This window comes from Chlorocebus sabaeus, chromosome 20, assembly GCF_047675955.1.
Source record: "Chlorocebus sabaeus isolate Y175 chromosome 20, mChlSab1.0.hap1, whole genome shotgun sequence".
NCBI classification, from domain to species: Eukaryota; Metazoa; Chordata; class Mammalia; order Primates; family Cercopithecidae; genus Chlorocebus; species Chlorocebus sabaeus.
In genome coordinates this window covers 69,697,999-69,712,813 of record NC_132923.1, presented here as the reverse complement: position 1 = coordinate 69,712,813, position 14,815 = coordinate 69,697,999, and the positions used below count along the sequence as shown (strand labels likewise).

The 14,815-nt window shown below is 40.4% G+C and overlaps 1 protein-coding gene across 1 annotated transcript in view; it reads left to right on the top strand.

Moving 5' to 3' along the window:
• Positions 1-14,815, top strand: part of IL23R (interleukin 23 receptor) — an 86,457-nt gene that overhangs the window by 25,360 nt on the left and 46,282 nt on the right. The window contains exons 5-6 of the mRNA XM_007978367.3: positions 1,804-1,964; positions 8,764-8,909. Of these exons, the coding sequence (XP_007976558.3) occupies positions 1,804-1,964; positions 8,764-8,909 (307 nt within the window). The remainder of the gene's footprint in view (positions 1-1,803; positions 1,965-8,763; positions 8,910-14,815) is intronic.

Sequence of the window (14,815 nt, the reverse complement as noted above, 5' to 3'; positions counted from 1 at the left end):
TATCAAACCTGTCATTAGGTCCAGTCAGTTCTATGCTCAAAATCCTTCATGGGCTGGGCGAGGTGGCTTATGCTTGTAATCCCAGCACTTTGGGAGGCCAAGGCGGGCAGATTGCTTGAGATCAGGAGTTGGAGACTAGCCTGGGTATCATGGGAAAACCCCATCTCTACACAAAATACAAAACTTAATTGGGCATGGTAGTACATGCCTGTGGTCCCAGCTACTCAGGAGGCTGGGGTGGGAGGATTGCTTGAGCTCAGGAGGTCAAGGTTGCAGTGAGCCAAGATGGCCCCCACTGCACGCCAGCCTGGGTGACAGAGCCAGACCCTGTCTCAAAATCCTTCATATCCACCCCCACTGGCTTCTGCCTACTTCAGACTAATAATCCAATTCTGGATTGTTGTATAGCCTTTTGATTTTTCTACTACCACCACTTTCATTTCCCATCAATCCTCTGTAAAGGTACCAGACAGCCCCTAGAGACCCTCAAATGGTGTGAATCTCACTATATGCACTCTCTTTCTATCACTTACATGATATGTCCTGATCCATCAGTAGCTCATGGAAGGTCTTCTGACAGGCCTGTTCCGCTACAAATGTCTTCTTGCATTTTCAGGATCCAGGCTATTGCACTTGTTGAACTTTCTCAAAAATGTCATGTAGTTTCATGTATTTGTTTCAGAACATGCTGGTTGTCTCTGTCCAGGAGGTTGGCCTTCCCCTACCCTATCATGATCTCTCACCCCATCCTGACTCCTCCCCACCACTCCATCCTCACCCTATATCCTGATAGAAATGTCTGACTTCACAGTCCTTGTACTGAACCAAAATGCAGTACTCCTTTCCAAAGGTAGCTATTCTGGCTATTCCAAGCTATGTCCAGTGCTGACTTCACTAATAGGCACAGTAGGCACGGTGGCTAGGGCCCACAATAATTTTAGGAGTCCATGAAAACATTTAATTTTACTTAAAGTCAGAAGAGAAAGATAACTGTTACGTTCATGTATATGCATGCATATGTATACATCTATGTGTATGTGTGCATATTTATGTGTATTTTATATATTTATATAATATATATACACACTTTTTTTTTTAATGGAGGAAAGGGTCCATGAAGGCAGAAGTGTTCAGGGTCCACTGAAGTCATCTCTGTGGCCCTTGTCAGGTTTGAATTTACTTTTTAAAATTCTGAAAATAAAATCAATTTTGAAATATTTTTCAGTAAAGAGTTGCATGTTTGAAAGCAGGCTTAAAAAGCTGGCATTTTTGTCCAGGCACAGTGGCTCATGCCTGTAATCCTACCACTTTGGAAGGCCAAGATGCATGGATTGCTTGAGCCCAGGAGTTTGAGACCAGCCTGAGCAACATAGCAAGACCCTGTCTCTGTTGTTTAGAAAATTAAATTGTAATTTTTTTAAAAAAAGGTAACGTTTTAAAATTCTGGAATAATTAATTCAAACTTTTTTTTTTTTTTTTTTGAGACAAAGTCTCACTCTGTCTCCCAGGCTGGAATGCAATGGTGTGACCTTGGCTCACTGTAGCCTCCACCTCCCAGGTTCCAGTGATTCTCCCGCCTCAGCCTCCCAAGCAACTGGGATTACAGACACATGCCACCAATTTTTGTATTTTTTTAGTAGAGACAGGGTTTCATCATGTTGGTCAGGCTAGTCTTGAACTCCTGACTTCAGGTGATCCACCTGTCTTGGCCTCCCAAAGTGCTAGGATTACAGGTGTGAGCCATCATGCTCAGCCAATTAATGCAAACTAAATACAATTTATGATTATCTTTTTTTGTTTAAGTTTAGAGACAGAAGAAGAGCAACAGTATCTCACCTCAAGCTATATTAACATCTCCACTGATTCATTACAAGGTGGCAAGAAGTATTTGGTTTGGGTCCAAGCAGAAAACGCACTAGGCATGGAAGAGTCAAAACAACTGCAAATTCACCTGGACGATATAGGTAAAGAATAAGAAATTCTGTAATGTCTTTAATAACAACCAGTTTGCGGTGATCTAGTCAAATGAGGTCTAGATCTGAAAAAAGTTCCCCTAAAGTTCCTGCAGAGCATGATAAAGGAAACAGAAATTACCCATAATTCTGCCTGCCCAGGACAACTTAGAGATGAGTAGTGCTGCTGCCATTTTGTCGTATATCGTTCCAGTCTTATTTCTAAATTGCTGTATGTGGCCGGGCCTGGTGGCTCACGCCTGTAATCCCAGCATTCTGGGAGGTCGAGGTGGGTGATCACTTGAGGTCAGGAGTTCGAGACCAGCCTGGCCAACACGGTGAAACCTTGTCTCTACTAAAAATACAACAACAAAAAAAAGAAAAAAATATAGCCGGGCATGGTGGCAGGCACCTGCAGTCCCAGCTACTCAGGAGGCTGAGGCAGGAGAATTTCTTGAACCTGGGAGGCAGAGGTTGCAGTGAGCCAAGATTGTGCCACTGCATTCCAGCCTGGGTAACAGAGCAAAACTCCATCTAAAAAAAAAAAAAAAAAAAAAAAGTGTGTTTACAAATATTTATTGGAAACTTTTTGTTTCTAAGCATTGTTCTAAAGGCTAGAGTGAGTAAGATAGACAAGGTACCGGCCCTGAAATAACTTACCATCTACTAGGGAAGGCAAAAAAAAAAAAAAAAAAGCAAACAAAAAAACCCCACAATTATCATGATAAAGTTTGTTGAGTCTTATGTTGTGAAAAGTACAGCATGCTAAAGTCATACTCTACACACTACTTGGGGACTTATGTAAGGTTGGTTGGTTGGTTTGTTTTTATTTTGAAAAGTTTTACAAAATACATAGAAAATTACAGAGAATTATGTAGACCTCTCATCAGCCAGATTTAACAAACATTAATAGTTTTTGTTTCAGATTTTTTATACCCTATCTTTTTATACTTACATATTAGTAATAAACAATTTCTATTAATTTAATTTATAGTTTTATTTTTAATGTTGTCTGAATATATAGCAGTTTAATCCCTATTGTTGGAGATTAACACTGTTTTCAGTTTTGAACCATATAAACTATATTGCCATGAACAACTTTGTGGCTAAATTTTAGCATAGTTTTTGATTGTTTCCTTAAGATAAACTCCAAAAAGTAATTACCCTTGAGCCTTTTACAACTACATCCAAGTCCTAAAACCACAATTCAGCCAAATGACACCAAGTCTGAATCATCCTCTCTTTGGAGATCCCAGTAACAATGATTCCTGTTGTTATAATTAAAGATTATTTCAATAAGCTAACATTTATTGAGCACTTTCTTATGTACTAACTACTTTTTCTTTTTTTTGAGGCAGAGTCTCACTCTGTCATACAGGCTGGAGTGCAGTTGCATGATCTCGGCTCACAGCAACCTCTGCCTCCTGGCTTCAAGCAATTCTCATGCCTCAGCCTCCCTAGTAACTGGGACTACAGGTGTGTGCCACCACGGCTGGCTGATTTTTGTATTTTTAGTAGAGATGGGGTTTTGCTATGTTGGCCAGGCTAGTCTCAGACTCCTGAGTTCAGGCAATCAACCACCTCAGCCTCCCAAAGTGCTAGGATTGCAGGCGTGAGCCGCTGCGCCCAGCCAGCTAACAGCTTTTCACATACATTATTTAACCCTCATATCAACCCTATTTTATATGATATGAGATTATAATTTATATATTAGAAAACAGGTTTGATGGCATTAAAAAAATTTGAGATCACAGAGGTAGGGAACATTTAATTCCAATATTTTTGACTCTGATCCTCAGTCTTTATGAGAAAAATAAAAGCACATTGCACTGTATCTGACAACTTTTCTGCTGATTAATGTTCTAGGGGATATGAAGCCTTCACTATGGGTACCCTTCTGGGATCACTGAAGTCTTCTATTGCAACTAATGATCTCTACTTTTCAACTAACCTCAACTATCTCAACTAATGGTATTGGTGTAAAAATCTGTTCTTATGCTCTGAATATATATATACACACACACATATATAGGCACATATATACATACATATATGTATATATACATACATACATATACATATATACATACATATACATATATACATACATATACATATATGCATATATATGTGCATATATATATACACACACACATATATATTTTTTTTTATAGAGAGAGAGGGGGTCTCACTCTGTTATCCAGGCTGGAATGCAGTGACACGATCACAGCCCACCGCAACCTTGCCTGGGTTCAGGGGATCCTCCTGCCTTAGCCTCTCAAGTAGCTGGATGACAGGCCACATGCCACAGTGCCTGGCTACTTTTTTTAAATCTCTTTTAGAGACAGAGTCTCATTTTGTTGCCCAGGCTTGTCTCAAACTCTGGCTCAAGTGATCCTCCTGCCTTGGCGTCACAAAATGCTGGGATTTCAGGCGTGAGCCACCATGCCCAGCCTGAATTGAAAACACACTCTGTTGAATATGATAATGGACAATTACTCCGTTTTATTGTATATCCTTGGAGTTACAGTTCTCTTGACTATGCTCCATACATTTTTATAAATTTACATTGCAGGTAGAATGCAGTAATATACCCTTTTCTTATAATAGATGCCCCTCAATGAATTAATGATGTTTAAAGGCTACCATGACCAGTATCATTTTAGCAGTGCAATTTTTAGGAACTGAATTATAATAATAATACTTTTATTATTATTATCATTACGATCTTATGATCTTAATATCATTGCATCCATTTATTTAGTACCTCCTGTGTTCCAGACACCTCTCATGCACATCACATTTCATTCTGGAAACAGTCATACATAAGTACTACTGTCCCCATTTTACAGATGAAGAAAGTGATAAAATAATTTGTGCAAAGTCACTTAGCTAGTAATGAGGAAAGCCAGATTTCATCCCAGACATGCTGACTTGCCATAGTGTACCACCACCCCACCTCCCACAAAGGAAAAAAATCTCATCTGGCCTTTAGTTCCAGACTGACTTCTCACAATGGGAACTAGGAGTTTGTAGTTGTTGTTCCTTTTCCTTCTTCTCCTTCTTTCTCTTTCCCTCCTCCTCTTGCTCCACCTCCGCCACCTCCTCCTCCTCCTCCTCCACCTCTTCCTCCCCTTTCGTCTCTATTTCTTTCCTTGCCTTTTCATTATCCCGAAATGTACTCAGAAACTCAGGTTGAAAAATACAGATTAATTGTATAGGAGGCCCCAGCCAACAAAACCACCAGATTATTAACAGATGAACCGTCTTCATGGGTAACACTTTAAGAATGAGACTTTTCATATTAGATAAATGAACTGTTCTATGCCACTGAGAACAGAAGACTGTCCTGGGAACAATTTCCACATAGCAGCTAGGGGCTGGGCTTTCATTACATGAGGGAAGTTATGCTGAATGGCAGGGCAGAGTTAGTAGCACAGTAACACTTGGCAGAAAAGCATATGAGAGGAATGCTTTTAACTTCTCTTGTGGGAAATAAATTCCAGTACAGAAAGTGTTGTGCTTTCTACCTGCCATTTTGAATATTAATTCTCCCCATTATACAAATATGGATAAATGTGTTGGAAATATGCTAAAAGGCTAAAATCTCGCTTTTATTTCAATACAAGTAGAATTTTAAAATATGACATCGATAATGAAATTGATACTTTTTTGTTTTTGTTTTGAGACGGAGTCTCGCTCTGTCGCCCAGGCTGGAGTGCAGTGGCGCGATCTCGGCTCACTGCAAGCTCCGCCTCCCGGGTTCACACCATTCTCCTGCCTCAGCCTCCAAGTACCTGGGACTACAGGCGCCCGCCACTACGCCCGGCTAATTTTTTGTATTTTTTAGTAGAGACGGGGTTTCACCATATTAGCCAGGATGGTCTTGATCTCCTGACCTCGTGATCCACCCTCCTCGGCCTCCCGATACTTTTTTAAAATGTAAGATCTGGTGGAAATATGTGAAACCTAATCAGTAAGAATAAAAATTCAACATTTAAGTTTTGGGTAACAAACTAAATATTCAAGTATGTATTATATAATAAATGCCAGTTTGCAAAAATATGAACTCATTCAAACCTAAAGACTTAAATCTGGATTGCACTACCCTGCTTTATGGCTATGATTCTTACTGTGCTATCTGCATTCCTCATAAGACTAAACAGATTTTTGCTTTCTCCTCAGAGTAATTCTTTTGCCAAAAGAGTCCTAGAATGCTTGTGCTGCTGTAACAGTGGCCAAGCTGAACTCAGAGGCGGGAGACAGGTGGAGGTGGGTGACAGGAGGAGGTGGGAAATTTATGACCTTGAGGGTGCTTACGTAGTCCTAAGCAATTTCAGAGCCCCAGGGATCCACGCCCTTGACTCTAGAATCTCTGAACACTCATTTTTTTTTTTTTTTTTTTTTTTTTCGGGGTTGGGGTTAGGCAGGGTCTTGCTCTGTCACCCAGCCTGGTGTGCAGTGGCATGATCTCAGCTCACTGCAACCTCCGCTTCTTGGATTCAAGTGATTCTTGTGCTTCAGCCTCCCAAGTAGCTGGGATTACAGGCGTCTGCCACCACACCCAGCTAAGTTTTGTATTTTTAGTAGAGACAAGGGTTTCGCTATGTTGGCCAGGCTGATCTTGAACTCCTGACCTCAAATGATCTGCCCACCTCGGCCTCCCCAAAGTGTTGGGATTACAGGCGTGAGCCACTGCACCCAGCCTGAATACTGATTCTTATTACAAGAAGCTTGCACTAGTAAAAGGAAATCAGCTATGGAATTCAGATGATAAAAGTTGAGTACAGTAAGCTTGTTAACTAAATTAAAGCTGCTGTTACTTCTACACTAGGTTTAGCCCCAAAATTTTATTGTAGGACTGTGCTACTAGACAGCAAATCCTTAATTTTTATTTTTCTCTGTAAATCATCTACCTTTGCACATAATTTTAGATAATGATAGTATAATAGTCATTGTAGAAAAACAATAATTTTCTTAAAGCTTTATAAACTTAGAATAAATGATAATAAACTAATTCATAGAGAATATTAACCTGTAATAGTGGTTTCTAAAAACATGCCTACAGGCCCTTGAGTTCTTTGTTAAATAATACATCTAGCAAAGTCATAGGTTTTCATTGTTCCTTAGGGGAGAAATGGAAAGTGTTAATGATTCTATTCTGTTCAGACAGAACAAACTTAGAACTATTTACACAGTTTAGAAACATAGAGATTCCAACTATATACCTCCTACTCTAACAAAACAACTAATAAAATAATCAATCAGAATTTCGGTTCCCCCTTTGAAGGTTATTATTATAGAACATGCCAACAATTATAAAACCTTAGAGTCTTATGAGAGCTGCTTTCTTCAAGTCAAAGTTTCAAGGAAGGGCAGATTTATTGTAATGGAGAACAAAACAAGTTAGCAATAGATATAAATATTCATATGTTTCCCTAATACACAAGAGAAGGAGAAAATTATTGTGGTAAAACATCTCAGTTGAACATCTTTTTTTCTTTCTTCTTTCTTTCTTCCTTTTTTCTTTTCTTTCTTTCTCTCTTTCTTCCTTCCTTTTTTTCTCTTTCTTTCTTTTCTTTCTTTCCTTCTCTTTCTTTCTTTCTTTCTTTCTTTCTTTCTTTCTTTCTTTCTTTCTTTCTTTCTTTCTTTCTTTCTTTCTTTCTTTCTTTCTTGCCTGCCTTCCTTCCTTCCTTCCTTCCTTCCTTCCTTCCTTCCTTCCTTCCTTCCTTCTTCTTTCTTTCTCTTTCCCTTCCTTCCTTCCTTCCTTCCTTCTATCCTTCCTTCCTTCCTTCTATCCTTCCTTCCTTCCTTCCTTCCTTCCTTCCTTCCTTCCTTCCTTCCTTCCTTCCTTCCTTCCTTCCTTCCTTCCTTCCTCCTTCCCTCCCTCCCTCTCTCTCTTTCTGTTTCTCTCTTTCTCTCTTTCTTTTCTTCTTTTTTAACAGAGTCTCGCTCTGTCACCCAGGCTGGAGTGCAGTGGCATGATCTCAGCTCACTGTAACCTCTGCCTCCTGGGTTCACGTGATCCTCCTGCCTCAGCCTCCTGAGTAGCTGGGATTGGCACGTACCATCACGCCTGGCTAATTTTTTCTATTTTTAGTAGAGACAGCATTTTGCCATGATGGCCAGGCTGGGTCTCAAACTCCTGACCTTAAGTGATCTGCCTGCCTTGGCCTCCCAAAATGCTGGAATTACAGACATGAGCCACCATGTCCAGTCTTTCTTTCTTTCTTTTTTTAAGACAAGCTCTCATTCTGTTGTCCAGGGTGGAGTACAGTTGCACCATCATGGCTCACTGCAGCCTTGAACTCCTGGGCTCAAGTGATCCTCCCATCTCAGCCTACTGAGCAGTTGGAATTTAGGCACACATCACCACACCTGGCTCAATTTAACATCTTATCAAATCTGATCATCTGAACTAAATTAGGGTGCATATCATCTCTTCGTCAACAGATGCAGGGAAGAGGAGATAGCTCCTTTATCTCATTTTTGTACTCTTTTGTTAACAAGGCTAGGCTCTGGAATTTTATTAGTTAGGATTATAAGGGAGTGGAAGGTCAGGGAAAGACAGGACTATTAGAGTTCAGTTTTTTAAAATGGGGAATGGGTTGAATAGAATTGTCCTTGACAGCAGTTTTCTTCTACATTACAAATTAGTGAATAAGAAAATGTTCATTAATTGTTCATTAGATCATGAATTTTATTTTATTTTTTTACTTTGAGCTTTCACATGTCTAGATATTGATGAAAAGATGACAGTTTCTCTCTAGGCAAGTTTTAAACAGCCAGGTCTTTTTTTTTCTTTTCCTAGTGATACCTTCTGCATCCATCATTTCCAGGGCTGAGACTATAAATGCTACAGTGCCCAAGACCATAATTTATTGGGACAGTCGAACAACAATTGAAAAGGTTTCCTGTGAAATGAGATACAAGGCTACAACAAACCAAACTTGGAATGTAAGCTCAACTTTCATTATTCTTTAGCATGTGAATGAATGATTTAAAAGCCAACCATCAGTGACTACAGTGGACTTATTATGTCTATTTTACATGTTTTTAATCTGATTGTTTGCATGATATTGAAGCCACTTTAGTTTTTGTTTTATAAAATAATTTCAACTTTTATTTTAGATTCAGGGGCACATGTGCAGGTTTGTTACCTGGATATATTGCATGACACTGAGGTTTGGGGTATGATTCCTGTCACCCAGGTGCTGAGCATAGTTACCAATAATTAGTTTTTCAACCCTTGCCCTCCTACCTTCCTCTGCACTCTAGTAGTCCCCAGTGTCTATTGTTGCCATCTTTATGTCCATGAGTACCTGATACGGTTTGGCTGTGCCCCACCAAATCTCAACTTGAATTGTATCTCCCAGAATTCCCACGTGTTGTGGGAGGGACCCAGTAGGAGGTAATGGAATCATGGAGGCCAGTCTTTCCCATGCTATTCTCGTGATAGTGAATAAGTCTCACAAGATCTGATGGGTTTATCAGGGGTTTCTGGTTTTGCTTCTGCCTCATTTTCTCTTGCCACCACTATGTAAGAAGAGTCTTTTGCCTCCCACCATGATTCTGAGGCCTTCTCAGCCATGTGGAACTGTAAGTCCAATTAAACCTCTTTTTCTTCCCAGTCTTGGATATGTCTTTATCATTAGCATGAAAATGGATTAATACAGTATACTGGTACCAGTAGAGTGGGGCATTGCTTAAAAGATACCCAAAAATGTGGAAGCAACTTTGGAACTGGGTAATAGGCAGAGACTGGAACAGTTTGGAGGGCTCAGAAGAAGACACGAAAATGTGGGAAATTTGGAACTTCCTAGAGACTTGTTGAAAGGTTTTGCCCAAAATGCTGATAGCGATATAGACAATAAAATCTAGGCTGAGGTGGTCTCAGATGGAGATGAGGAACTTGTTAAGAACTAGAGGAAAGGTGACTCTTGTTATGTTTTAGCAAAGAGACTGGCAGCATTTTGCCCCTGCCCTAGAGATTTGTGGAACTTTGAACTCGAAAGAGATGATTTAGGGTATCTGGTAAAAGAAATTTCTAAGCAACAAAGCATTCAAGAGGTGATTTGGGTGCTGTTAAAGGCATTCAGTTTTAAAAGTAAAACAGAACATAAAAGTTCAGAAAATTTGCAGCCTGACTATGCAATAGAGAAGAAAAACCCATTTTCTGGGGAGAAATTCAAGCCAGCTGCAGAAGTTTACATAAGTAGCAAGGAGCCTAATGTTAATCCCCAAGACCACGGGGAAAATGTCTCCAGACCATATCAGAGACCTTCACAGCAGCCCCTCCCATCACAGGCTTGGAGGCCCAGGAGGAAAAAGTGGTTTCATGTGCTGGGCCCAGGGTCACTGTGCTGTGTACATCTTAGGGACTTGGTGCCCTGTGTCCCAGCTGCTCCAACCATGGCTGAAAGGGGCCAACATCCAGCTTGGGCTGTGGCTTCAGAATGTGGAACCCCCAAGCTTTGGCAGCTTCCACATGGTGTTGAATCTGTGGGTGCACAGAAGGCAAGAATTGAGGTTTGGGAACTTCCACCTAGATTTCAGAAGATGTATGGAAACGCCTGGATGCTCAGGCAAAAGTTTGCTACAGGGACGGGGCCCTCATGGGGAACCTCTGGTAGGGCAGTGCAGAAGTGAAATGTGGGATCTGAGCCTCCACACAGAGTCCCTAGTGGGGCACTGCCTAGCGGAGCTGTGAGAAGACAGCCACCATCCTCCAGACTCCAGAATGGTAGATCCACCAACAGCTTGAACCATGCACCTGGAAAAGCTGCAGACACTCAATGCCAGCCCATAAAAGCAGCTGGGAGGGAGACTGTACCCTGCAAAGTCACAGGGGTGGAGCTGCCCAAGACCATGGGAACCCACCTCTTTTATCAGCATAACCTGGATAAGAGACATGGAATAAAAGAAGATCATTTGGGAGCTTTAAAGTTGCCCTGCTGGTTTTCAGAATTGCATGGGCCCTATAACCCCTTTGTTTTGGCCAATTTCTCCCATTTGGAATGGCTGTATTTACCCAATACCTGTACCCTCATTGTACCTAGGAAGTAACTAACTTGCTCTTGATTTTATAGGCTCATAGGTGGAAGGGACTTGCCTTGTCTCAGATGAGACTTTGGACTGTGGACTTTTGGGTTAATGCTGAAATGAGTTATGACTTTGGGGGACTATTGGGATGGCATAGTTGGTTTTGGAATGTGAGGACATGGATTTGGAAGGGTCAGGGGTGGAATGACATGGTTTGGCTGTGCCTCCACCAAATCTCAACTTGAATTGTATTTCACAGAATTCCCACGTGTTGTGGGAGGGACCCAGGGGGAGGTAACTGAATCATGGGGACTGGTCTTCCTCGTGCTTTTCTCATGATAGTGAGGAAGTCTCATGAGATCTGATGCATTTATCTGGGGTTTCCGCTTTTCCTTTTGCTTTTTCCTCATTTCCTCTCGCTGCTGCCATGTAAGAAGTGCCTTTCACCTCCCGCCATGATTCTGAGGCCTCCCTAGCCGTGTGGAACTCTAAGTCCAATTAAACCTCTTTTTCTTCCCAGTCTCCAGTGTGTCTTTATCAACAGCATGGAAACAGACTAATGCAATACCCAGTGTTTAGCTCCCACTCGTAAGTGAGAACATGTGGTATTTATTTTCTGTTCCTGTGTTAATTCGCTTAGAAAAACCACTCTAGCTTTAATAATGATTATTGTATGCTTGCAAACAGAGAGCTGTTTCCTGAAACAATCCACTTGCCTTTTATAAGTTGCTAAATAGACAAATCTTCAACTAAGAGGAATCTATCTGATTAGCTATTTGTAATTCAGTGTCTCCTAGGGTGAAATTTATATCAATGATCATGGATAAAAAATTTAAGTATTCCGTGCTGAAATTTGACAGGCATCCAGGGAAACAAAAATTCTTCGGAAAGGAGAACTAAGATTTATGAATGTTTCTTTTTAAGTGAAAAGTGTACAGTTTGGAGTGTAATATTTATTACCAGTATAGGCTTCAGTGTTAGGTGAGCTTAAAGATGACGATAATCGGAGTAAAGATGAGTTTTAAAAAGTGGATGTCTAGAGAAATAAATGAACCATCCTTAAATGCCAAGGATAAATTATCTAGTGTCTTAAGAAAGACATAGCTGCAAGGTTCATTAATAAAGTCATATCAGATAACAGCACCTGGGAACAATGTAATAAAAACTCAGTAATTTCAACTGGGGAAGAACACTAGCCTGATTTAGGAAGAAGTTTCAATTTTGATATATTTTAAAAGAAATGCCATTTTATTATTTTTAAGTGTAACAAACTGCCATTTAGTCCAAATAATTAAGAAATAATTTCTAGCCTTTTTTTTTTTTCTTCAGATACTTTTTTAAGGTTTCTTTTTTAGAGATAGGCTCTCACTTCATCACCCAGGCTGAAGTTCGGTGGTGCAATTATAGCTCACTGCAGCCACAAACTCGTGGGCTCAAGTGCTCCTGCCACCTTAGCCTCCCAAGTAGCTGGGACTACAGTCACTCACCACTATGCCTGGCTAATTTACTTTTATTTATTTTTTTTGTAGGGTCTTGCCATGTTGCCCAGGCTGGTCTTGAACTAGCCTCAAATAATCCTCCCCCTAGCTTTCTCGTCAGCCTCCCAAAGTGCTAGGATTATAGGCATGAGCCACAGCACCTAGCCTGGCTTTTCTTAATTAACAGTTATGTATCAGCTGTGAAATTACCAGTTTTCAGAGAGTTAAATAAAATTATATATATTTAACACTAAAACATATATTAAACATAACTTAATTTTTCTTTGGTGCTAAGCATGATTCCAAATCCTTTTACTGTTTAAGACTGATTCTGCATATCAGTTTTGCTATAGAGTAATATATCTTAAAAGTATCAAGAAGATGGGGGTAAAACTATACTAATTTTATTACATACCCTAAAAATTACTCATTAAAAATAAATTCCTTGTGTCAATTTGTTTACCTGTGTTCACTCAAATCATAAATGTGAACTTTCTGGTAGTTTGCATTCCATTTAAATGGGCTCCATGTTCTGCATCATTTGATCCATAATCAAGTGAAGATCCTGCTGAATTCCTTTTGCAATATGCAGAATTTAGATACATTTCAAAATAACACAAATAAAATTCTCAGGTCTTAAATTGTGAACTAATGGGGTTTTATCCTAATAAGACACCTGGGGTCCTTGTATAGTATTGCAGTCATAGAATGATATTAAAGAATACCAAGTTTCTTAGGCTGGGTGCAGTGGCTCATGCCTGTAATTCCAGTGCTTTGGGAGGCCAAGGCAGGCGGATCACCTGAGCACAGGGATTGACGACCAGACTGGCCATGATAGCAAAACCCCGTCTCTACTGAAAACACAAAAAATTTAGCCAAGCGTGGTGGTGCGTTCCTGTAATCCCAGCTACTCAGGAGGCTGAGGCAGGAGAATCGCTTGAATCTGGGAGGTGGAGGTTGCAGCGAGCCAAGATGGAGCCACTGTACTCCAGCCTGGGTGACAGAGTGAGACTCTGTCTCCAAAAAAAACAAACAAAAAAAAGATTCCAAATACTCTTACTTCATGTAAATAAGAGTATGTAATAGACTCGAAAAAATGTTTAGAAAATAGAAAGTAACTGTGTTATCAATGTCTCTGAATAAATTTTCAGAAGCCAACTGTTTTCTGGTTGAAAATTCTTGTTCTTTGCTCCCCCTGGTGGTGCTACATAGGCCATCTTGGTAACAGGTACAGTTGAGCTCACTTTTCTAAATCTTCTCTTTGTCAGAAGTGGCAAATAGAGCAGAAAGAATATGTGTTACTTCATCTGCTCTTCATAACAATCCTTCGTGATAGGTAGTATTAGCTCAATTATATAAATAGGGAAATAGAGTTTGAAAGAGGTCAAGCCAGATTTTTTTGAACTTATACCATCAGTAACTAAGTGCCTCTCACAGACTCTACATCACTTTAAAGACCAAATAAATATTTACAAAATGAAAAGATAGGTTTCAATCCAAAGCCAGGTTCTGTCTCCTCCATCATTATTTTTTTTTAAGTTTTTTTAAACTCATGACTCCCTCAATCTACCACGTTTCCGTTAAACACAACCGCTAACACAGAAAAAGTGAATTATCATTTCTATCCAGATCACTGAAGCCAAGGCACTGTAGCCAGAATGAAGCTTTGTTTACATTTGCTACTATCAGTTTCATCTGGGTCATGCATGAAGCGTTGTCTCTGCATTTCTGTAGGAAGACAGGAAAGTCAGAGTCAAGAGGAGTGGGAGGATACCAAAGATTATAGGTCTCTTCTACCACTTCAACCTCCATTAGATACTGCTGGAGGTGGGGGGGTTTACTTCAAAGCGACAGGAAAGCCTTGTGGCCAAGAGCACAGGCTCTAGAGTTCAAAGCCTAGCTCTGCTACTTTCTAGTCATGCAATCTATTTTTTTTTTTTCCCCTTTTGAGACAGGGTCTTGCTCTACTGCCCAGGCTGGAGCACAGTGGCACAATCTCAGCTCACTGCAGCCTTGACCTTCTGGACTCAAGCAATCCTCCTGCCTCAGCCTCCTGAGTAGCTGACCACAGGAGAGTGCCACCATGCCCAGCTAAATTTAAAAAATTCTTTTGTAGAGACAGGATTGTGTCATGTTGCCCAGGCTAGTGTCAAGGTCTCTAACTCCTGAGCTCAAGCAACTGTCCCGCCTCGGCCTCCCAAAGTGCTAGTATTACAGGCATGAACCACTGCTCCTGGCTGAGTCATGCAATCTTTTTTTTTTTTTTTTTTTTTTCTTTTTAGACAGAGTCTCACTGTGTTGCCCAGGCTGGAGTGCAGTGGTGTGATCTTTGATCTTGGCTCA